Source organism: Poecilia reticulata, chromosome 19, assembly GCF_904066995.2.
Source record: "Poecilia reticulata chromosome 19, P_reticulata-male-v2, whole genome shotgun sequence".
Lineage (NCBI taxonomy): Eukaryota > Metazoa > Chordata > Actinopteri > Cyprinodontiformes > Poeciliidae > Poecilia > Poecilia reticulata.
In genome coordinates, this window is record NC_088848.1 from 431,564 (window position 1) to 456,540 (window position 24,977).

General features: G+C 49.7%; 1 protein-coding gene across 5 annotated transcripts; it reads left to right on the forward strand.

The window, feature by feature from the left end:
• On the forward strand, positions 1-24,629 carry arhgap17a (Rho GTPase activating protein 17a). Of its 5 annotated transcripts, none has more exons than XM_081600678.1 (22): positions 1-310; positions 500-645; positions 4,248-4,287; positions 6,596-6,700; positions 6,803-6,835; positions 7,031-7,107; positions 7,181-7,292; positions 7,408-7,484; positions 7,562-7,679; positions 8,730-8,798; positions 8,951-9,032; positions 10,030-10,157; positions 10,874-10,985; positions 18,349-18,430; positions 18,723-18,803; positions 18,907-19,020; positions 19,099-19,190; positions 19,331-19,475; positions 19,986-20,264; positions 21,170-21,294; positions 21,550-21,981; positions 24,244-24,340. In XM_081600678.1, exons 2-22 carry the CDS (start codon positions 593-595, stop codon positions 24,249-24,251), a joined length of 2,364 nt encoding a protein of 787 aa, XP_081456804.1. In that variant the 5' UTR covers positions 1-310; positions 500-592; the 3' UTR covers positions 24,252-24,340. The 5 variants fall into 5 exon arrangements, with proteins under 5 accessions (XP_081456804.1, XP_081456803.1, XP_081456805.1 ...); XM_081600676.1 differs by having other exon boundaries at positions 2-310; positions 23,596-24,629; XM_081600677.1 differs by lacking the exon at positions 6,803-6,835 and having other exon boundaries at positions 23,596-24,629.
• Positions 24,630-24,977: the final 348 nt, after the last annotated feature.

Genomic DNA, 24,977 nt, shown 5'->3' on the forward strand with positions numbered 1-24,977 from the left:
TCCCTATGGGCAGCGCAGAGGGTCATGTTCAGGGTCATGTTCAGGGTCGTGTTTAGGGGCATGAGCTGCGGTGTTTGGCCCGGGGAGGAGCTGCGGCCTCGGGCTGCCAGATGCTGAGGAGCTGCGGCGCAACTTCCTGCGGCGGCCCGGGGAGAGGAAGAGGCAGAGGAAGAGGAGCCGGAGGAAGAAGCCCCCCTCCAGGATCATTGCGCTCAGCGCCGCTAGCTCGTCGGCTAACGGTCCGGACAGCAGCCATGAAGAGCCGCAGCAGCCACTGAAAGTTCGCCGCCTCTCACTCCTGGACTCTAATGTACGTAAATGGGCCCAGAAGGAGGTTCTGGAAGGTTCTGGGAGGTTCTGGTGGGATGTCGGACCTCAGCGGAAACTTTTCCCTAAATTTCTCCTGCCAGAGGGAAGAGGGGCTAGCTGGTGGTGCTAGCAGCCGCTTTCTAACTGGGTTCGGGCTCCAATGGTTCTGGCTTGTTTTTCCCTGTCATAGCGACGGCTGGGCGGTTCGGGAAGTTCGGGTAACTGGGCCGGAATCCGCTGGAGAAGCCCGACCTGAAGAGACTCGGCTGGCGGAGGAGCGAAGATGAAGAAGCAGTTCAATCGGATGAAGCAGCTCGCTAATCAGACGGTTGGCAGGTTAGTGAAGTTTAGCTGGACAGAACCAGAACCGGGTCCACTGGGTCTCTTCATAGCAGCAGCTGCACACACAGGCCCGGCTTGGCTCCCGATCACTTACCTTCAGTTTGAATTCAGGGAAAACAAGTGACATATAATCTGAGCATTTCATGCGTCTCTGATTGTGGCAGCAGAAACCAGAGGCGGACACAGCAGGGGGTGCGAAGACTTTCTGAAGGCCAAATAATAATAAAAATAAAAAAATACTAATGTGTGGGAAATAAAACATCAGAACAATGTATGGCACTAAAAGCCACAGAGCCATAATAAAACCATGAGATGAGGAAATCTGTCATTTATGTCTGGAACATAATCTGCTGCTGCTTTAATTCACAGATGATCGATTACTAAATTATCCAGCCCAACAATAAATATGATTAAAGTGTTTATGCTTCACACATTCGCTAAAAAGAGCCGAGGAGTTTTCAGTGTGGATGAATCCATCTAATAATCAAACAGGAAATTTGAACGATTTGATTGGCTGGGATTTTAGATGCGGCGCATTAAAACCGTCCAGCAGAATATTTACCCAGACGAGCTGCAGCGCAGAGTCGGCAATCGATTGATTATTGATCGCTAGCTTCATGAACGGTGACTGAGGATCCAGGTTTGAGTTGAGCTGCAGTGATGCAGCCGCTGCAGGCAGTGATGCAGCAGCGGGCGGTGATGCAGCAGCGGGCGGTGATGCAGCAGCAGGCAGTGATGCAGCAGCAGGCGGTGATGCAGCCGCTGCAGGCGGTGATGCAGCCGCTGCAGGCGGTGATGCAGCAGCAGGCGGTGATGCAGCAGCGGGCGGTGATGCAGCAGCAGGCGGTGATGCAGCAGCAGGCGGTGATGCAGCCGCTGCAGGCGGTGATGCAGCCGCTGCAGGCGGTGATGCAGCCGCTGCAGGCGGTGATGCAGCCGCTGCAGGCGGTGATGCAGCAGCAGGCGGTGATGCAGCAGCAGGCGGTGATGCAGCCGCTGCAGGCGGTGATGCAGCCGCTGCAGGCGGTGATGCAGCTGCTGCAGGCGGTGATGCAGCTGCAGGCGGTGATGCAGCAGCAGGCGGTGATGCAGCAGCAGGCGGTGATGCAGCAGCAGGCGGTGATGCAGCAGCAGGCGATGATGCAGCAGCAGGCGGTGATGCAGCAGCGGGCGGTGATGCAGCAGCAGGCGGTGATGCAGCAGCAGGCGGTGATGCAGCCGCAGCAGAGCAAAATGCAGACGCCTGATTTCCTGCTGCTGCGTCGGCACCAGAGAGGTCAAACTCCGGCAGGTCCAGGCAGAGTCTGCAGTGTCCCTGCAGCTCGGCGGCCTTCCCTGCCGCCTGGGGTTCCTGTGATTGTGCGAAGGCAGAACAGCGCGTCCAGGGCGCAGGAAGTCTCTCCTCCGTCTTCTACAAACAGGAAGCCGTCTCCGTTTTCTGGAGACCGACGCGAGCAGAGCAGGCAGTCAGGTCAGAAACATCTTTTATGTCTTCATGTTAGCTGCTCTGATTTACTGCGTTTGACCTCTGAACTCGTCGGGTCAGAGATGAAGATCAGCCTGGAGGATAATGAACCTAAAATCAGGCGAGTAAAAAGCTTCGCAGGACGTTTAAGGGCCACACGCACATCCAAAATAAACAGTAGTTCAGAAGAGTTATGAACAATCCCTGGTTGCCATGGCTACGCCTCATAAATGACCGAGGTATGGATTAGGCCAGCAGGGGGCGACGCTGCACAGACCGGCCATCAGTGAAAAACGAAGAAACGATGTTTGTGTTGGTTGAAGTTTGATCCAGAAGGAAGTTTAGCAGAACCGAGTCGATGTTTACAGTCTGAACGATGAGATGGTTCTGATGGCCTCACAGGTGGTAAACCTGAGGTCCCCCTGACCTCTGACCCCAGCCCCTCCCAGGGTGGAGGCTGCTGCTGCTGCAGGCTGGAGGCTGCTGCTGCTGCAGGCTGGAGGCTGCTGCTGCTGCAGGCTGGAGGCTGCTGCTGCTGCAGGCTGGAGGCTGCTGCTGCTGCAGGCTGGCGGCTGCTGCTGCTGCAGGCTGGAGGCTGCTGCTGCTGCAGGCTGGCGGCTGCTGCTGCTGCAGGCTGGCGGCTGCTGCTGCTGCAGGCTGGAGGCTGCTGCTGCTGCAGGCTGGCGGCTGCTGCTGCTGCAGGCTGGCGGCTGCTGCTGCTGCAGGCTGGCGGCTGCTGCTGCTGCAGGCTGGAGGCTGCTGCTGCTGCAGGCTGGAGGCTGCTGCTGCTGCAGGCTGGCGGCTGCTGCTGCAGGCTGGCGGCTGCTGCAGGCTGGAGGCTGCTGCTGCTGCAGGCTGGAGGCTGCTGCTGCTGCAGGCTGGCGGCTGCTGCTGCTGCAGGCTGGCGGCTGCTGCTGCTGCAGGCTGGAGGCTGCTGCTGCTGCAGGCTGGAGGCTGCTGCAGCTGCAGGCTGGAGGCTGCTGCAGCTGCAGGCTGGCGGCTGCTGCAGCTGCAGGCTGGAGGCTGCTGCAGCTGCAGGCTGGAGGCTGCTGCTGCTGCAGGCTGGCGGCTGCTGCTGCTGCTGCTGCTGCTGCTGCAGGCCGCTTTAGCATTTTAGTAGAGCAATACGGTAATTTATACTAATTTCTTCCCTTTGTAGCTTAAACATTCATACTAGATTAAAATGTTTTACAGTTAATTTCTGGGTCTGTTTTTATATAATCACATTTTATTCAAACTGTAAATCTCAACAAAATAAACATTTTTAATCCAAAAACCTTTTGTTGGTTTTAAATGTTCAACCAATTATACAAATAAACTCAACATCATAAATATCAGATCTGAACATCAGAGTTTCTCTCATCCCTCATGGAGCTTCTTCAGAAATCTGAACGCTAACGTTAGCATTAGCTGCTACATGTTAGCATTAGCTGCTACATGTTAGCATTCAGATGCTACTTTAGCCTAGCATAGCTTCTGACAGGCTAACTGCTGTTAGCACCACTTGAACACAACAACAGTCTCTTCCGTCGTCCAATCAGATCGTTTAGAAACGGACTAAGGGAGAGAATCGGCCTCATCGCTGCTGTTAGCCATGTAGCTTTAGCATCAGGCTTCACAAAGGACCTTTATATCTCAGAAATGAATCATTAGTGGATGTTGCTGTGCGTCAGGTTTGTGGGGACAGCAGAAACAAAATCCACAGGTTTCGGCTCAGTACTTCTGTCTGCGTTAAGATCTTTGTAATTATCAAAATGATTGCTGTTAATTAATACTCACTCATGTTGGCAGGTTGATCCTTTCTGTGTTTCTAGAATAAATCAGGTTTAGTCTAAATAAACCTGGAGGTTCCTCACTCAGCCCGGTTCCCTCCTCCTCCTTTAACTGAACATAATCTTCCACGTCAGCTTAGTTTGCTATTAACAGGCTCAGATCTGCTGCGGCCATGAAGGAAGACCAGAGACTGAGAGCAGAAACAACATCTGTCTTCTTCTTCTCTTGTTTTAGAATGTGTATCACTGAAGCTTTCATTGAGCCAACGTGGCCCAGTCAGGGCCTGCTGGTGCTGATGGAGCTGGACGTGGGTTGTTTCTATCAGGACTCATGATGTTCCCGTCTTTTCTTCCCACAGAGCAGAGAAGACAGAAGTCCTCAGCGATGACCTCCTGCAGGTAAATCATTACCTCCAACACGGCTACACCTGTTGGCGTCTCACTGCAGTCACCAAGCAGCCGTCTGATTGGCTGGCAGCGGCTTCGCTCCGTCTGATTGGCTGGCAGCGGCTTCGCTCCGTCTGATTGGCTGGCAGCGGCTCCGCTCCGTCTGATTGGCTGGCAGCGGCTCCGCTCCGTCTGATTGGCTGGCAGCGGCTTCGCTCCATCTGATTGGCTGGCAGCGGCTCCGTCTGATTGGCTGGCAGCGGCTCCGCTCCGTCTGATTGGCTGGCAGCGGCTTCGCTCCGTCTGATTGGCTGGCAGCGGCTCCGTCTGATTGGCTGGCAGCGGCTCCGTCTGATTGGCTGGCAGCGGCTCCGTCTGATTGGCTGGCAGCGGCTCCGTCTGATTGGCTGGCAGCGGCTCCGCTCCGTCTGATTGGCTGGCAGCGGCTCTGTCTGGTTCTCATGTGGGGGTTAAATCTGTCCACTCAGCTGATTTACTACAGACAGGAAGTGATGTCACATTTAAATGTGTTGGTTCCTCATGTTCAGGTTTGCCGTTTTCACTGTGAGCTAACGGGTCAGCACCGGTCCTGACCAGAACTTTAACCTGCTGACTGTGGCATCCAGCATGACCAGGTTCTGGTGGTTCTGGTGGTTCTGGTGCTTGTCCAGGTGTGGATCCTGGTTCTACTGAGGTTCTCTGGAGCCCAGAACCTCTGACCTGGTCCTGTGAGCTCAGACCCGGTCCTGTGAGCTCAGACCCGGTTCTGTGAGCTCAGACCTGGTTCTGTGAGCTCAGACCTGGTTCTGTGAGCTCAGACCTGGTTCTGTGAGCTCAGACCTGGTTCTGTGAGCTCAGACCTGGTTCTGTGAGCTCAGAGAGCTCAGACCTGGTTCTGTGAGCTCAGACCTGGTTCTGTGAGCTCAGAGAGCTCAGACCTGGTTCTGTGAGCTCAGACCTGGTTCTGTGAGCTCAGACCTGGTTCTGTGAGCTCAGACCTGGTTCTGTGAGCTCAGACCTGGTTCTGTGAGCTCAGAGAGCTCAGACCTGGTTCTGTGAGCTCAGACCCGGTTCTGTGAGCTCTGACCCGGTCCTGTGAGCTCTGACCCGGTCCTGTGAGCTCAGACCCGGTTCTGTGAGCTCTGAAACTGGATCATCATCCTTCAGATTACTCCTGTTTGGTGGTAAATCGGTCCGATGGGTCGTTTCTGCCCCGTTAGTTTTTAGCTTCCCTAATAAAAACAGCTATTGAAACTGAAGTCCCTGTTTTCTGTAATCTGGACCTTAAACCCACACGGTGAGCTGCAGGTCTCACATCCTGGTCCTGGACCTTAAACCCACACGCTGAGCTGCAGGTCTCACATCCTGGTCCTGGACATCGACTCACTTCCTGCATTTAATCTGCAATAATCCAGGATTATTTTTCCATCAGAGTCTCTGACTTTGTGCTGCTGCTTTTTAAATATTTCTTCCTGATTAAAGTCCATCTAAAATCTGCGAATCGAAGGAAAAGAAAACAAACTTGGATCGTTTCTTCCGTTTGGATCTGGATGATAACTGGTTACGATACCAGAACCGAGCCTCGTCCGTCAGGCCGGGACTCGACTTCCAACTCGGGTCGTTTCTGAGGGATTCCCTGAGCTGTGACGCATCATGAGGATCAGCGTCTTCACACACACCGCTGCTGGAGTGTGTGTGTGTGTGTGTGTGTGTGTGTGTGTGTGTGTGTGTGTGTGTGTGTGTGTGTGTGTGTGTGTGTGTGTGTGTGTGTGTGTGTGTGTGTGTGTGTGTGTGTGTGTGTGTGTGTGTGTGTGTGTGTGTGTGTGTTGGCGCTGCATGGAGCCCAGCTGCTCTGGGAATGTCGGGTCGCTGCGGGGGTCAGGAATGACGTGGGATGGGGAGCCGAGGATTCCTGACTTCACCGTTCGTCTGTTTACTTCCTGTTTCCATCTGGAGCTTTGATCCCGTTTCCATCCAGACGCTGCCACCAACTTCAGCTGCTTTAAACTCACCAGGTGGTGACAGACTGAGGCGCCTGGCAGGACAGGGACATGTCCCCCCCATGTCCCCCCCAGGGCTGCTGCGGCGTCCATCTTTGAACCTGACACTGCAGTCGGACTGATTGTGGGATCACCCTGAGTCCTTCTCCTGGCCTGGTCAACAGGGTTGGGAATCAGACGTGTCCTTTCCGTCCTGCTGTAGAACGACTCCCTACGTTTAGTTGCCATCTGAGACGGACTTGTTGAGTTTTTGGAGGGACTAAATGTAAAAGTTGTGGATATTTCAGGTGTTCGTTCAGTAACGTCTTTGCTGCTGACAGATCGAGCGGCGCATGGAGTTGATGCGCGTCGTTTCCCACAACACGCACAAGAAGATGGTGTCATGTCTGCAGGGTCACATCGGAGCAGAAGCGGAGAAGAGACATGTAAGTCCATCACCTGAGGCTTTGTTCGCCCCTAAATGTCCGAGTTGTTTCTGGACCGGGTCGGCAGATGCTCCATGATGTTCTGTCTCTGTTTCTGACCAGTCTGTCCCGCGCCTCTATACAGGAAACGGTCAGGTAAAAACCTCCTGAATCTTCCTCTCCTTTCCGTCTCAGCGTCTGTTTTCCACGCATGAAACTCTGGGAAGCAGACCTGGATCTTCATCACTTCCTCTTCCTCCCTAGTCTTCCTCCTCCTGTCCTGCTCAGTGGAAGCTGCTGCAGCCTCTTCCTGCTGGTTTCCTCTGTAATGTGAGCTACGTGTTGTTTCAGAAAAAGCTTCCTCTCACGGCTCTGTCCCAGGCCATGGTGGAGGGAGGAGCCCAGCTGGGGGAGGACTCGTCCATCGGGTGAGTCCGGTATCGGCTGCCGTCGGTTCCGGGTGGGAAACCGTCACTCTGCCTGATCCTGCTGTGTCCACAGGAAGATGATGGAGGTGTGCGGCGAGGTGGAGAACCGTCTGGCCACGGAGCTGATGCAGCACGAGCTGCAGATGGAGAAGGAGGTTCTGGACCCGCTCAGCCAGCTGGCAGAGGTCCGACACGCTGCCGGGTCTGGTTCTGGTCCATTATGATGGAGGAACCTGGGCCGACCTGCTCTGGATGTGTGCTGCCGTGTTGAACTGTTTGTGTCCTGCTTGGTGATTTCAGGTAGAAATCCCAAACATCCTGAAGCAGAGGAAGCAGCTGGCCAAGTTGGTGCTGGACTACGATTCTGCCCGAGCCCGGTCCGTCTGCGTCCGTTTGGTTCTGAACGTTTCCAGGCCTTCCTCTGCGTCTCTAACGTTTGCTGCTCTGGACTCAGGTGGTTGCAGGCGACCAAGTCGATAATCTCAGGAACAAACACTCAGGCGCTGACGGCCAAAGCTGACCTGCTGAAGGAGGAGGTGGACGAGGCCATGAACAAGGTGGAGCTCTGCAAGGTAACCACGGCGACGCTCTGTAGTCCAGGTAACCACGGCAACGCTCTGTAGTCCAGGTAACCACGGCGACGCTCTGTAGTCCAGGTAACCGATGGCAACGCTCTGTAGTCCAGGTAACCACGGCGACGCTCTGTAGTCCAGGTAACCACGGCGACGCTCTGTAGTCCAGGTAACCACGGCGACGCTCTGTAGTCCAGGTAACCACAGCAACGCTCTGTAGTCCAGGTAACCACGGCAACGCTCTGTAGTCCAGGTAACCGATGGCAACGCTCTGTAGTCCAGGTAACCACGGCAACGCTCTGTAGTCCAGGTAACCGATGGCAACGCTCTGTAGTCCAGGTAACCACGGCGACGCTCTGTAGTCCAGGTAACCGATGGCAACGCTCTGTAGTCCAGGTAACCACGGCAACGCTCTGTAGTCCAGGTAACCGATGGCAACGCTCTGTAGTCCAGGTAACCACGGCAACGCTCTGTAGTCCAGGTAACCACGGCGACGCTCTGTAGTCCAGGTAACCGATGGCAACGCTCTGTAGTCCAGGTAACCACGGCGACGCTCTGTAGTCCAGGTAACCGATGGCAACGCTCTGTAGTCCAGGTAACCACGGCGACGCTCTGTAGTCCAGGTAACCGATGGCAACGCTCTGTAGTCCAGGTAACCACGGCGACGCTCTGTAGTCCAGGTAACCGATGGCAACGCTCTGTAGTCCAGGTAACCACGGCGACGCTCTGTAGTCACTTTGCAACTTTATCATCACGTCACAGAAGAAAATGTGACGTTAGAGATGCTGTGATGTTTTTAAACACATCAGAGACATGTCTCCATCATGTCTTCATGTCTCCCTCAAGTCTCCATGTCTCCCTCATGTCTCCATGTCTCCCTCAAGTCTCCATGTCTCCTCCATGTCTCGATGTCTCCCATGTCTCCTCGATGTCTCCATCATGTCTCCATCATGTCTCCCTCATGTCTTCATGTCTCCCCCATGATGCTGTGTTTCAGTAACTCTTTATTCTGCAGTTATTGATGAATCAGTGTTGTAATGTGGTGAACAGGACCAACTCGCTGCAGACATGTACAGTTTCTTCTCCAAAGAAGGCGACTTCGCTCACCACTTCATCACGGTGAGTCCATGTCTGCAGAGCCGCAGGAGGCCCAGCAGCATCCATGTTTGTTATTGTGCATCAGCTGAGCCCTTCCTCCTCTGTGTGTGTGTGTGTGTGTGTGTGTGTGTGTGTGTGTGTGTGTGTGTGTGTGTGTGTGTGTGTGTGTGTAGCTCCTGGAGGCTCAGGCTGATTACCACAGGAAGTCTCTGTCTGTTCTGGACAGCGTTCTGCCGGCCATCCGGGCCCAGCAAGGTAGAAACCTGCAGGAAACACCAAACGGCTCAGCCGTCCACTTCCTGTTCACCACATTCAGCGAAACCCGAGTCCATCCTCTGCTTCAGATCCGGAGCCGTGAAGATTTCGGCTAGTTTTTATTTCTTTGCTCTGCAGCCTGGTTGCTTTCTGTTTGTCCTGTTTTCTCTCTGGACCAAACATGTGGCCTTAACCAGCCAGGCTCCCAGCATGAGGCATCACACACACACACACACACACACACACACACACACACACACACACAGCCGCCCTCTCTTCTCTCTCTCTCTGATCTGTATTGACTCTGACATCTTACTGCTGATTGGACGAAGCGTTTAGGAGAGTTTTGGACGGTAAACATGCATCAACAATGACCTTTGACCCTCAAACTCCTGCTAGACATTTTCTTTCTACCTTAGTCCCACAGAGGCAGACGGAGAAACTTTTAAAACCCTTTAAATGACCGCAGGACGCAGCAGAGGGAGGAGCTTAGCAGCTAACGCTAATGCTAGCTGTCCAAGTGTAGACCTACGGCGGTAAACGGCAATAATAAGAAATAACGATATGGCAGCCAGAGATTAAATGATCACCAGGCTTCATGTGAGGGGAGTTGCCATGGCAACAGGAGTGTTTGCTCAGAGCTGTAAACGAAGTCACTAAAAACGACGCTGATGGAAGATAGCGTTGTTTTAACATTTAGAAACAGAAGAGAAACAAAACCTAAAACAAACTGATTCAGAACGGTGATGATGGAAAGAGGCATTTCAGTTAAAGGTGTCACTTTATACAATATAGTGTGAAAATAATACGATGAAGTGATTATGGAGTTAAATAATCTGATGTTTGGTGCATTTGAAACAGATTTTTAACTGATTTTCTCTTTTTGTGAAGACAAAGCAGATACAAGTTTATTCTTTTGGTTTTTGCATGAACTCTTCTAATAAAGAAAGAAAAGAAGTGATCTCCTTTCCCTCTGCTGTCTCCTTCTCTGGCTCAGACTCCTGGATGGAGAAACCGGCGTTTGGAACGGCTCTGGACGATCACCTGAAGAGGAGCGGCAGAGAGATCGCCGTGCCGATGGAGGCCTGCGTCATGATGCTGCTGGAGACCGGCATGAAGGAGGAGGTGAGCCGCTCAGCTGGAGGAGAGGCTAGCATCCGCTCTGCTAGCATCTGCTCTGCTAGCATTCGCTCTGTTAGCATACCCTCTGCCATTATCCCCTCTGCTAGCATCCGCTCTGCTAGCATTTCCGCTCTGCTAGCATCCGCTCTGCTAGCATCCGCTCTGCTAGCATACCCTCTGCTAACATCCGCTCTGCTAGCATCCCCTCTGCCATTATCCCCTCTGCTAGCATCCGCTCTGCTAGCATCCCCTCTGCTAGCATTTCCGCTCTGCTAGCATCCCCTCTGCTAACATCCGCTCTGCTAGCATTCGCTCTGCTAGCATCCCCTCTGCCATTATCCCCTCTGCTAGCATCCGCTCTGCTAGCATCCCCTCTGCTAGCATTTCCGCTCTGCTAGCATCCCCTCTGCTAGCAGCAGCAGAGAGCAGCTTTGATTGATTAGCAGGATTTCTTCCATCAGTCTTAACTTAGTAAACAAAGGTCTGATCTCCGAGCTGCTGTCAGTAAATCACAGCTTTCAGAAGGGATGAAGTTCTGCGTCTGCCCTGGCCGCTGCGCCACCAGGACATCAGGCCGTGTGTTTGGCTTCATGCTGTGCAGCAGGCAGATCCATTTCACTCATCAGATCTGGAACACTGTGTTCAGAGTCGGGGCTCATCTCTGCTTCTGGAGTTTCTCTGTATTTTAACTCATATTTCTGCCTGTTTCTATGTTCCAGGGTCTGTTCAGGATCGCGGCTGGAGCCTCCAAGCTGAAGAAGCTGAAGGCGGCGCTGGACTGCTCCACCTCCCAGCTGGAGGAGTTCTACTCGGACCCCCACGCTGTCGCCGGTACGGCCCAGTCCGCTCCGCAGGCGGCCCCCCAAAGTATTCACACCCTAGACCTTTTTCACCTTTATTCAGTCATAAAACAGCGTCGGCCAGAGTGAAATGTTGAGTGGTGGAAAGCTAACTCTGATACACCATGCCCCCAGGGAGGCAGGGTGGTGGCAGCATCATGCTGTGGGAAGATGGCTGTAGCTAAATCAGGAATATCGTGTTGGAAAAACTGTTAGGTTCTGCAGAAGAGCTGAGAAGTTCCACCACTTCCTCCCCGACATCAAAGGATTTAATTAATACCTGTGTTTTACATTAATTACATTAATTACATAAATCCATTCATTGAAAAACACGTTCAGAACTCTGTTAGCATAAACTGATAAGCCCAGGAATCACAGGCGCGGCATTAAGATGCTAATAACACTAGTGTGCCGTGAGTGATCGTCAGGTGTGCCGTGGAAATTATTCAATTTCACTACGGTACCGTATTTTCCGGACTATAAGCTGCTACTTTTTTTCTAAGCTTTGAACCATGCGGATTGTAGCCCAATGTGGCTTTGCTGTGTATTTTTCTTCAACCACCAGGGGGCTCTCTAGCAGGAAGTGAATCATTGGAAGTCAAAATTGTAAATCAAAAGAAGAACTGCTAATTTTCAACCACATGCTAGCAGCAGGCACGACAGAGAAACGTTTTCAAACTCATATCATGCAGCTTTTAAGTTGAGGGCTGTCGATCTGGCTCTACAGGAGGGAAATAGAGTCGCTGCATTTAAGCTCGGTGTGAACGAAACCATGGTTCCGCTTTGGAGACGGAGGGCTGCGTCCTTAATATATGCAGCAGATTTATTAGGACGCCGCCCTCTGCTGCCCTCTGCTGGGTCCTGATGGAAAACAGAGAGCAGCTTCCAGTTTTTATTTTTATTTTTTTTAATTGAGGGTGCTAGTATGGTGCGCTCTATAGTCCGAAAAATATGGAAATTGATTTTAAAAGATTTTTTGAAAATTAATTATCTGCCAATAATGCCATCTTCGAGTATCTGCTGTAGCTGAGACTAGTGGCGTAATCATGTAATGTTCTCACCACTAGATGGCAGCAGGTACACAGCATTTTACATTACAACAAGAGAATTAGTGATGCATGAATGTAACAGGTAGCAGTGAGAGCATTGAATCTAGCAAGACAGTGATGGAAAAGACAGAGAAGCTCAGCAGTAGTTAAAAAGAACATGAGTCCATTTCCCACAACATATCTGTGTGAAGTGAGCTTCTCCAGCCTGGCTACTATAAAAACTAAAACCAGAGAGAGACAGAGATGTTGAGGAAGAGTTTTGTCTTTCTTCAATTTCTGCCAGGAAATCATCTGTTTTCATCCAAACATGCACAGGTTTCACACCAGGTGGGTAAAATATACAGATATGGACATTTTGTACATGCAGCTCTTCATATTGTAACAGTGAATATGAAGTGAAATGTTTCCCAAATATTATTGCTTCTTTCAGACTAATAATTATTTTATTAAATGTTATTATTATATTATTATATTATAATAAATATTATTATTTATTATTTTACTAATAATAAACTGCTTATTTAAAACTAGAGGACAAAATAACTCAGTGTTTTACCAAACACATTATAAAATATGTAAAATACAAAGCTTTAATGAAGTACTTGGCTAAAGGTTGTCAATAAATGTAGCCTGATAAAAGAAAAAGGGACGCAGTGCTTTGCTACTCTGACAACTAGATGAACAGGTCAGGAAAAAAGTTAATTCAGAAAAATATCAAGGGAAAGGAAAACAGTTCAGTTATGCTAGTTATGCTTTGACAACCTTAACATGTAGATATGGTGAGAAATTCTGTGTTTCAGTTCCGTCAGGAAATAAAAAAGGCGACTTAAACACCAACTCTGACTGATCATCAGCTGAGCAGGTGTGTGATTATCTGATAGCAGCGGTAGCTAAGCTACCACAGCGATCACTTATTAATAATCGCAAAATAAACATCAAGAAATGAAAACTTTAACATACTGAATATTCTGATTTCTGTGTAGGAAAATTATTATTATTAAAAAATCACAACAATAATATTACATTATAATAAATGTATGTTATTATATTATTACTACTATTGTTATGAATAGTAATAATTATAATTACCAACATAAATAATCAATCCATCCATTGTCTAACACCAGGAGGGGTGCTGGTGCCCATCTCCAGCAAACGTTTATTAATTAATTATTATTATTGTTAATAATTAGTGTGATTAATTATGATCATTTTAGTATTATAAAATGATCATAATTTTATAATACTATAAAATATTATAATACTACAGTATTATAGTATTATGCTATAGTATAAAACTGTACTATAGTATTATTTACTATATGATATATTATCACAATATATTATATATTATATTGTGACATAGATAGATAGATAGATAGATAGTATATTATATTTGTATTAATATAATATACTAATTATATTAGTAAATTATTACTAATATAATTAGTAACTATTATATTACTATGATGTAATATAGTAATATAATAATTACTATATCACTAAGTATCATATTATTCACTGTATAATTCATTGTGTATTGATTAATATGCTAATATATTATTATTATTATTTTTATTGCTATTATTGCAAATTCCATCCATCCATTTTCTTCCGCTTATCCGGGGTCGGAAGAAAATGGATGGATGGAATTTGTAATAATAGCAATAAAAATAATGAATATTAATATACAAATTATTATATTAATTATTATGATTTTATAATAATTGTTATATTATAAAATTATAACATTTTCTTCCATCATCTATTATCTAATGTGCACAAAATCTAATGTGCACTGTGGGAGGAAGCCGGAGCACCCGGAGAGAACCCACTCATGCTCATGGAGACCATGCAAACCCCATGCTTAAAGAACCCAGGCCGGCCGGGATTCAAACCCAAGACAACAGACTGGACTGGAGACGCAACAGTGAAGCGTCTATAAGAAGGGACAGAGCAGACAGAAGCTAAGATCCTTCAAGGTTTGCAGCAAGATGCTGCAGATCTGTTGTTTAGAGCGCCATCTTTTCTGCTGTCATCTGTTGGGGCAGCAGCATCAGAGCCAGGGACCTAAAAATAGATAGAGAAGGCTGGTTCTGTTCTGGAAACGACTGTGCAACTGCTGGAGATGTTAATGCAAAGAAGGATTCTTCGTAGGATCTAGAAAATTAGGGACAGTCCTGACCATCCTCTTTGAAGAGACTGTCTTGGGATGGCTCTTCAATGGCTCTTTGAAGAATCTTGATGAGTGACAGCATGTAATTTCCCTTTGGGATTAACAGTATTTTTGAAGTGAATTGAAACAGGAATTGTAATTACCACTGGTAAATACATTTTACCTGTGGTAATTACTTCTGCCATTCTAAATAATAGGAGGAAAAAAAAAAAAAAAAAATATATATATATATATATATATATATATATATATATATATTTGGCCATTTTAACTGTCTGTTAAAATGGCCAAAAAGAAGATTTTCTAGCTTGTGGTTTGGGTTTAGTCTTCTTTTTATGTTCAGGAACTGTTAGCAAGCATCTTGCCTCGTATGTCCAATCTTCCAATTGCGCTTTTGGTAGGATAATAATTGAGCCTTTAAATTCAGCTGTATTATTTTCACAGTCAATTTCTTTATCCGGCAAAGTGTGTTCCTGGACATCATAGCTGTTGTCGTCATGGCTGCAGTCGTCCATTGTCTCTTTTGTCACAGCAGGGGCAAAAAAGTCTTCGTCGTCTTCGTCATACTCAACTCCTGCCCACGTGAGCATTTGCCGAGAACGTTTACCACAAACTTTCCCAGCCGGGGAAGTTTGTTTTTTTAGATCAGAGCAATCTGTTTGGGTCTGGGTCAAGTCCTCTAAATCTGCTTTTGTCTGAGCAGGAGTTGAGTCTTCATATTGTCCCTCATACTCAACTCCTGCCCAAGAGAACATAGGGGGAGAACAAACTTCCCCAGCCGGGGAAGAAACCTTGTTCTCTAGGACGGATGTCTCATCATGGGTAAACTGTTCTGATGCCTTGTTTGTCGGGGCAGGAGTTGAGTCGTCATGTCCTTCGTCATACTTGACTACTGCCCAAGAGAACATTGGGGGAGAACGTTTACGGCAAACTTCCCCAGCCGGGGAAGTTTGTTCTCCAAGATCAGAGACCTTGTTCTCTTGGACAGATTTCTTTTCTGGGGTCCAGTCTTCTGATGCCTTGTTTGTCTGAGCAGGAGTTGAGTCTTCATCAAACTCAACTCCTGCCCAAGAGAACATTGGGGGAGAACGTTTACGGCAAACTTCCCCAGCCGGGGAAGTTTGTTCTCCAAGATCAGAGACCTTGTTCTCTTGGATAGATGTTTCTTCATGGGTAAAGTCTTCTGATGTCTTTTTTGTCTGAGCAGGAGTTGAGTCTTCATCAAACTCAACTCCTGCCCAAGAGAACATTGGGGGAGAGCGTCTACGGCAAACTTCCCCAGCCGGGGAAGTTTGTTCTCTGAGATCAGAGACATCATTCCTTTGGTCAGATTTTTCTTCCTGGCTCCCGTCTTCAGATGTCGCCTTTTCCCCACTTGAGGATGTTTGTTCTTCAGCAGGGGAATCATTTGATAAATCGTTCTCTGATGCAACCATCTCTTCAACTGCATCGTCTTCCCCAGCCAGTGAACTTTCCTTCTCAGCTGGGGAAGGCTTGAAAAGATAGGCATCAATCACATCATATTCGCAGTCGGTGTAAACGTCCTGTGAGCAAATGTTTTTCTCAGGGAAAACTTCTTCCCCAGCCGGGGAAGGATTGAAAAGGTATGAATCAAATATATCGTACTCTGTGTCGTCCTGAGAAGTACTTCTTTCAAATTTGATATTGGGAAGCAGTTTGTTAAAAACCTTCTTTACTCCCGTTGTTACCATATATCCAACGCCGAAACTGATGGGAAAAAACATTGTGACTAATGCCTGTTCCATTTTTAAAATCCTGGTATAACAGTGGTCAAGTCAAAGAGTTGTTTGTTTGTAACCTGATGTTTTGAGATGCAAGCATTCATAACCTCCAACATTCTTTGATCTATGACATAGATCTATGTCATAGAAGAGGTCATGAGCTGTAGTTCTAGGGGAATGTCTTGCTTCTGATCGTTGCCATGGAAACGGTCAGATCAGTTCTGCATGACTCAAGCTATTAACCCTTTGCAACTGCGTCATTTAATCCAGTGTTTTTTCAACTAGTGTGCCGTGAGTGATCGTCAGGTGTGCCGTGGAAATGATTCAATTTCACCTACGGTACCGTATTTTCCGGGCTATAAGCTGCTACTTTTTTCCTAAGCTTTGAACCATGCGGATTGTAGCCCGATGTGGCTTTGCTGTGTATTTTTCTTCAACCACCAGGGGGCTCTCTAGCAGGAAGTGAATCATTGGAAGTCAAAATTATAAATCAAAAAAAGAACGTGCTAATTTTCAACCACATGCTAGCAGCAGGCACGACAGAGAAACGTTTTCAAACTCATATCATGCAGCTTTTACGTTGAGGGCTGTCGATCTGGCTCTACAGGAGGGAAATAGAGCCGCTGCATTTCAGCTCGGTGTGAACGAAACCATGGTTCCGCTTTGGAGACGGAGTGCTGCGTCCTTAATATATGCAGCAGATTTATTAGGACGCCGCCCTCTGCTGCCCTCTGCTGGGTCCTTATGGAAAACAGAGAGCAGCTTCCAGTGTTTTTTTTTTTTTTGAAGGTGCTAGTATGGTGCGCTCTATAGTTCGAAAAATATGGAAATTGATTTTAACAGATTTTTTGAAAATTAATTATCTGCAAATAATGCCATCTTCGAGTGTCTGCTGTAGCTGAGACTAGCGGCGTAATCATGTTATTTTTTTTATCACTAGATGGCAGTAGGTACAGAGCATTTTACATTACAACAAGAGAATTAGTGATGTTGCCTTGCAGCAAGAAGGTTCTGCGTTCGATTCCCGGCCCCGGTCTTTCTGCATGGAGTCTCCATGTTCTCCCTGTGCATGGTGGGTTTTCTCCGGGTACTCCGGTTTCCTCCCACAGTCCAAAAACATGACTTTCAAGTTAATTGGCCTCTCCAGATTGCCCCTGTGTGTGTGTGTATGCATGGTTGTGTTTCCTGTGTGTCTCTGTGTTGCCCTGCGACAGACTGGCAACCTGTCCAGGGTGACCCCGCCTCTTGCCAGGTACGCTAGCTGGAGATAGGCACCAGCAACCCTCCCGACCAGGTGCAAGAAAATGGATGGATGGATGAATTAGTGATGCATGAATGTTACAGGTAGCAGTGAGAGCATCGTGTCTAGCAAGACAGTGATGGAAAAGACAGAAGCTCAGCAGTAGTTGGGTTGGAAAGAACATGAGTCCATTTCCCACAACATATCTGTGTGAAATGAGCTTCTCCAGTCTGGCTACTATAAAAACTAAAACCAGAGAGAGACTGAGATGTGGAGGAAGAGTTTTGTCTTTCTTCAATTTCTGCCAGGAAATAAGATCTGTTTTCATCCAAACATGCTCAGGTTTCACACCAGGTGGGTAAAATATACAGATATTGACATTTTGTACATGCAGCTCTTCATATTGTATCAGTGAATATGAAGTGAAATGTTTCCCAAATATTATTGTTTCTTTCAGAATAAGAATTATTTTCTGTATTCCGGCTATAAGATGCTTGTGGATTAGTTTGTAAAACAGTTTGAAGTTTCTACAACTTCTTTAAATTTAACCCCACAGTGTTGTTTCACTGTTCAGGTGTATTTTTGAAGTGGACATGTTGAGTGTAATTTGAAATAAGAAATGTAAAATGTGATAAAAATGCATTTTTGTGTTTATTTGATTCCTATTCAAGAGACTTTGATAAGAATGACTATATATGTAATAGAGGCGGCTACAGAGTATCTTTGTTTACATTTTTGGTTGGTGGTGTGCCTCGATTTTTTTCAATTAAAATAATGTACCTTGGCTCAAAAAAGGTTGAAAAACACTGCTAATAGCATTAGCACTTCAAAACATGTCAAAACTTAATAAGAATGAATGATGAGTCCATGGCAGTTCAGCCGAATCGTTACGGATCCTTAAAAATCAAAAACAAACTTCTCTGTGGAGTTCTGATCCGAAAACCAGAAATGTTCAGATAGACAAGATGACGTGAAAACAAATCCCAGCAGAAAAATGATCAACTCCCAGCAAAACGATCCAAAGGGCCTGAAAGTCGAGCCGCTCACATGGCAGACGGCGCCCCCGGTGGCTGGGTCACATACAGCAGACCTGGTCCAGGTGTTTTTCTCCAGCCAGTTGAGCAGAGGTTGTTTCTGTTTCTGATCAGGCGCTCTGAAGTCGTACCTGCGGGAGCTCCCTGACCCTCTGATGACCTCCCAGCTGTACGACGAGTGGATCCAGGCCTCCAGGCAAGGCGCCCGGCTGCAGACATGGGGGTCCCTGCTGCAGCAGCAGACATGGGGGGTCCCTGCTGCAGCAGCAGACATGGGGGTCCCTGCTGCAGCTGCAGACATGGGGGGTCCCTGCTGCAGCAGCAGACATGGGGGGTCGCTGCTGCAGCAGCAGACATGGGGGTCCCTGCTGCAGCTGCAGACATGGGGGGTCCCTGCTGCAGCAGCAGACATGGGGGGTCGCTGCTGCAGCAGCAGACATGGGGGTCCCTGCTGCAGCCGGCGGCTCACTGCGTTCCTCTGGTTCCAGTGTTTCAGACCCAGATAAACGGCTGCAGGCGCTCTGGCTGGTCTGTGACAAGCTACCAAAGAACAACAGGAACAACCTGCGGTCAGTCAGTTCAGCCATTCATCAGTTCAGCCATTCATCAGCTCAGCCTTTCACCAGCGCTGCGTTTCAGGTGTCAGCCTCCGTGTCTCACGTCTCCCTGCAGGTACCTGGTGAAGTTTTTAGCCAGACTGGCTCAGGACAGCGAGACGAACAAAATGACGGCAAGCAACGTGGCCATCGTGCTGGGACCCAACCTGCTGTGGGCCAAGATGGAGGGGTAGGAGGGCAGCAGGCGCTCCGTCATCGGCTGGTCATGTCTGGGTCTCATCTCTGCTCTCGTCTCGCTGGCCTGCAGGAGCCTGGCGGAGATGGCGGCGGCGACCTCGGTGCATGTGGTGGCCATCATAGAGCCCATCATCCAGCACGCTGACTGGTTCTTCCCTGAGGGTAGGTTCTGGCCGGGTCGGGCCTTTGGGCCGGCTGTGGTTCTGGCCCTTCATCGCTCTGGAACCAGGAAGTGGAGCTTTAGAGCTTCCTGTCGCTGGCTGAAGGCTGGACATGATGGTAACGGTCTGCTTCCTGTCCAGACGTGGAGTTTAATGTTTCCGGCATGTTTGTGATGCCGCCGCCGGCAGCGTCCAATCACAGCAGCCCGCCGGACGCCGACTGCAGCGTGGAGAGGAAGAGGAGCAGCATGCTGGGAGCAGACGCAGACACCGCGCGGAAAGACAAGTAATCACCCTAAGCTCCGCCCCTCAGGAAGCCCTTAGCTCCTCCTCCTCTGATCCGCCTGTCAGGGGTTTATTCTGGCTTCAGCTCTTAAAGGGCCGGTACCATAAAGCCACGTTTTCATCCTTCATCATGTTTTTCCTGCGGTGTTGTCATGTGAGGGGAACCTTTTAGTTTCCATGGCAACCGTTCAGCTGATAGGACACCTGGGTGGACGTAGCCCCGCCTTCAAGCTTCAGCTCCTCCAGACTAGCCAGCAGCAATTAGCAACCAGTTGAGCTCATTATAGCTGCTGCTGAGAGCAACACGCTAAAAACGTTAAAGGGTTAAAAGAGGAGCCATGTTGGGACGACTTCCTGGAGGCGGAGCTTCAGGAAGAGCAGGAGTTCTTAAAGAGACAGAGGCCCAATTTCATATTTTTTATTAACAGCATTTTGTTCCACCAGAAGGGGCTGTTGGGGTAAATCTGTGCTGTTTTGTCCTCCTGCCCCCCCCCCCCCCTCACCCCCCCAGCTCTAACAAGCAGTCGGACCCCCCCCTCCGTAGAGGCACTAGCACCTTAGGTAGAAAGCAGCTCACCTCACCGGCCTTCCAGCCTCCTCTGCCCCCTATGGAGGCCCCCATCCTGGGCCAGGGGGTCCCTCAGTGCCCCCAGGCCCCCCAGGTTGACCCCCAGCTCCCACCTCCAGTGGGGGGATCGGGGCTGGACGGCCCCCAGCTCAGCCTGGTCCAGGATCTGGCTGTTCTGGCAGCAGCGCAGCAGCTGCTGGCCCAGAACACAGAGGAGCTCAGGTAAGAGCTGCAGCTGCTGCTGCAGCTGCTGCATGGCTGCTGCAGCTCCTGCTGCTGCATGGCTGCTGCAGCTCCTGCTGCTGCATGGCTGCTGCAGCTCCTGCTTCATGGCTGCTGCAGCTGCTGCTGCATGCCTGCTGCTGCAGCTGCATGCCTGCTGCTGCAGCTGCATGTCTGCTGCTGCAGCTGCTGCATGGCTGATGCATGGCTGCTGCAGCTCCTGCTGCAGCTCCTGCTGCAGCTCCTGCTGCTGCATGGCTCCTGCTGCTGCATGCCTGCTGCAGCTGCATGTCTGCTGCTGCAGCTCCTGCTGCTGCAGCTCCTGCTGCAGCTGCAGCTCTTCATGAATTCTGCCGTTACATTCGTAGTGATGTCATCAACCTGCTCCTGTAATCAGATTACAGTAACTAATCCAGTCACTGTAATCTGGATGAGCTGCTGCTTCAGCCTGGAACAGGAAACGGATCCAGAGCTTCCTGCTCCCTGCAGGCCGTCGCCCCCTGGTGGAGGGCGGAGGCACAACAGGATTACTATCATTAATATTAAATAATAATAATGAGTCGCGGCGCTTCACACTGACCACCAGGGGGTGGCAGCAGAGAGCAGCTCTGCACTTTGACTAGGCCATTCTTCAGGTTTTCCTCCAGGATTCTTCTGGCTCCGTCCATGAACTCTGACCTTCCTCCCACAGCATGATGCTGCCGCCACCGTGTCTCGCTGTGGCCGTGTTGTGTTCATCGTTTCTTTGTTTTGATCAGATAACATGTGACAGAGGGAGTTGAACTGATGCTCAGCCCGGTTCTGACCCGGGTTCTGACCCACAGTGACCAGAACACGATGCCTGCTGGTTTTGGACCAGATCCTCCTGCTGATCGACTTTGTTCTGGTTTCTGTTTCCTGAGCAGCAGCCTGAAGCTGCGGGACGGCGCTGCAGCGGCGCCCACGCCGGGTCCTCAGAGGAACGGTTCTGGAGGCGGCGGCCCGTCTGGACCCGGATCCATGGGGCCCAGTCCTCACATGGTGCGGCGAGGTGAGTCCGGTTCTGGCAGCACAACGCCCGGTGCTGCGGGCTGATCGGTGGTTGCCTAGCAACAGCCTGCTGGGGCAGCAGCAGCTTCAGGTTTTTATAAAAGGGGAAACGTCTCCACCAGGTATAACCATGGAACCGGGTCAGAACCGGGTCAGAACCGGTACCTAAAGCTAATCATCACTATGGATGGACAGATATGAATATGAGATCAGTAGAACCTGTCCTCTGTCCTCATCGTGTCCTCCTGTCCTCCAGGTACCAAGAAGCAGGCTCCGCCCCCTCCCAAGCCCTCCAGCCCCCCCCCCAGCCAGCCGGTGGCCCCGCCCTCCTCCTGTGGCCCCGCCTCCCCCCCGCCCTGCGCCGCGCCGCGCCGCCACTCCAACAACCAGCCCCCCCTCCACGCCCCCAACCACCCGCCGCCGGCGCCGCCCGCTCCGGGCCCCCAGCCCTGGACCGACCCGCCCTGCCCAGAACCAGAACCCTCCCCTCCAGGAACCCCGACCCCCCCAGACTCCCCTCCTCCTCCCCCCAGCGCCGCCGGACAGGACGCCGTCCCGACCCAGTCCGGGTTCGGGTCGCTCCCCCGGCCGCGTCCCGTCCCAAAGCCTCGGAACCGGCCCAGCATGCCGCCGCCGCCGCAGCCCCCCGCCCTGAGCAGCGACACCAACGGCGTCTGCAAGATGGCGGGTGGGTACCAGCTGAGACCCGGTTCCGGTCCAACGCTGCCGGGTCCGGGTTCTAACGCTTTTATAGGGTAGAGCAGCACTAGTGAGTTGGTAGGTTCTGGTTCTGGTTCTGGCCGTCTGTCTCTGTCCAACATGTCCAGAACCACCAGAGTTCTGGAAACTGGGTCAGTTTGAACTGGACCTCCAGCTGGGCCGCTTCAGAACCTCCATCACAACGAAGCCAGGTCCGGAAAGGGATTCATTTCAGTATCGACCCAACGAGCCTCGGGCCGGGCCGACCCGGAGAACATTCCAGAATTTACTCAACATGGAAAACGAATCCGGTCGGAGCAAAACCCAGAGGATCAGAACCGCAGCTGGTTCTGATCCGACCCGATGTTCGATTCAGATTCAGCCGACAGGAAACGCCTGATTTCAGCCTTCAGAGACCAGCATCCATTCATCCATTCATCATCCATCCATCATTCATTCATCCATCCAACATTCATCCATCCATCATCCATCCATCCAACATTCATCCATCCATTAATCCATCCAACATTCATCCATCCATCATCCATCCATCCAACATTCATCCATCCATCATTCATTCATCCATTCATCCATTCATCATCCATCCAACATTCATTCATCCATTCATCCATCCATCCATTCATCATTCATCCATCCATCCATCATTCATTCATCCAGTCATCCATCATTCATCCATCCAACGTTCATCCATCCATCCAACATTCATCCATCCATCATCCATCCAACATTCATCCATCCACCATCCATCCAACATTCATCCATCCATCCATCCAACATTCATCCATCCATCATTCATCATTCATTCATCCATCCATCATTCATCCATTCATCTGTCCCGCCTCGGAGCTTTAATCTCCATTCCTGCACATCTTCCTCTGCCGCTATTTTCCCGCTGTGAGCCGAACTCCGCCCCCTGCTGGCCAGCGGTCAGAGCAGCAGGAAGAATCTGCTCCGTGTTCACATGCAGAGCTGAAGCCGTCAGTCTGTCAGTCTGTCCCTGTTTCCTCCGGGACTCACGGCTGCTGGGGTTCGGGACAAACTAGGTCAGAAATGTGAAGAAAAACGACGCCGGGTCCAACTTTACACCTTAAAACATTGTCGTCGTTTGATCTGTATATGTGACCCAGATCTGAACATCAGATGTTTCCTCAGATTGGAGCAAAGTTCATCTTTCCAGAGTTTCTCTGATCCTTCATGGAGCTTCTTCAGAAATCTGGACTGTGGATGCTAACATTAGCATTAGCGGCTCCGTGTTAGCATTCAGATGCTGTTTCAGGCAGTTAGCCTATTAGCTTGTTAGCACAGCTTGAACACAGAAGGCAGCTTGGTGTTAGCAGACGCAGCTTTACTGTCTGACTGTCGGGCGGACAGGAAATCTGCGTTTCAGGCAGAATATTAATATGTAAAAAATAATGAACGAGTTCTAATCTGTGTACTGACGGCACCAAAGTCACGGCTCTGGTTAAACTGGGTCTCTTTCTCCTTCCTTCCGTTGATGCGTGTTTAATAGAAGTTGAGGCGGAGTGAGCAGAGCTCTTCATCTTCATCATCGTCAGTCACTCACCTGTTCTGTCTCATTTAGAGCCGCTGATGTCTTTGAAGAGACCCAGCCGGGCTTCCGTACCCGAGCTCACTGTGGACCAGCAGCTAGCAGCCGCCAACTCTTCCTCCTCCTCCTCTTCCTCCTGCGACCTGGACACTGAGAGCACCGCCCTGTGAGGACCAGTCCATGACCTCACGATGACCTCACAGGCCCAGTCCTCCACGCCGCCTCTCCTTCAGCTCATATCTGCATCTGAACTGATTCACGTGGAGGGACGCGCCACACTGCCCCCTACTGGCTGCTGTCATGTACTGCACACACAGGCGTCTTTAAGCCAAAGTTCCACAGCTTCTCTGTGTAACATCGTTCTCTCTCACACACACACACGTTCTCACACACGTTCTCACACACAGCCTCACACACACACAGATTGCCAGGTGTGTTTCTACACGGCTCTTTGTTCTGGAGACAATCGGAGTCGGTGGAAATGACGAGTTTTCTTTCTGCTTTCTCGTTGAATGTGATTCAGATCAGATTAAGGTGACTGCTGGTTCTCAGTCACCAGTTTCTCCTCCATGTTTGTATTTATTAGCTGGTTTAAGAGCACACACACACACACACACACACACACTGCAGTTCAGCGCCAGCCATGCCTTACAGTTCTGTTTCCTGCGTTTCTGCCTTCAGGGACATGAGCTGCCATCCCTCACTAGAACCCGGTTCTGGTCAGTTTCTGCCTTTCCTCAGCGCCGTCTGGGTCAGAGTGAATGTAGAGTGGGCCGGTTCCGAGCGGCCGGTTTTGCACAGATGAAGATGATGCTGCCTTCGTCCCCCTCTGAGCTGACGGGAAGCCTCAGCCATGACGCCGGGGGAGGTTCTGCCGGGTCGGAACGTGTTGGACGCTCGGCTCTCCCTCCTGAACCTCGCTGCCTTATTTCCCAGAATCCTTCAGGCTCATTTATTATAACTGCAGCATCTTGAAGCTCCGACGTTTATCATGTTTTCTGAGCTGAAATATGAAAAATCCTGTAATATTGAAGCTTCCCAAAGAAAATAAAGTATATTAAACACGTTTCCTGTCTGATGGCGTCTGGATGTTTCTGATCAGAAATCAGGAAAATGTTTTATGATAAAAAATGGGAAAATAAATCAGTTATTGAAATAATCAACTAACTTAATCATTGATTAGTTAAATAATTGAACCAAAACTGTTCAATATGAACATTTAATATATAAAAATCTTTATTGTGTTCTATCAGAACTATTTGGATCTTTTATTGTATTTCTAATGGATTACAGAATAAGATCAAATGTTCAGTGAATGACTGAATGAATCCTTTGGTTCTTTTCAGAACATCTAAAGTTCTGATGGAACTTTTTTCTGAAAACCAGAACTGAACGGGACCGACCCGGTTCTGACC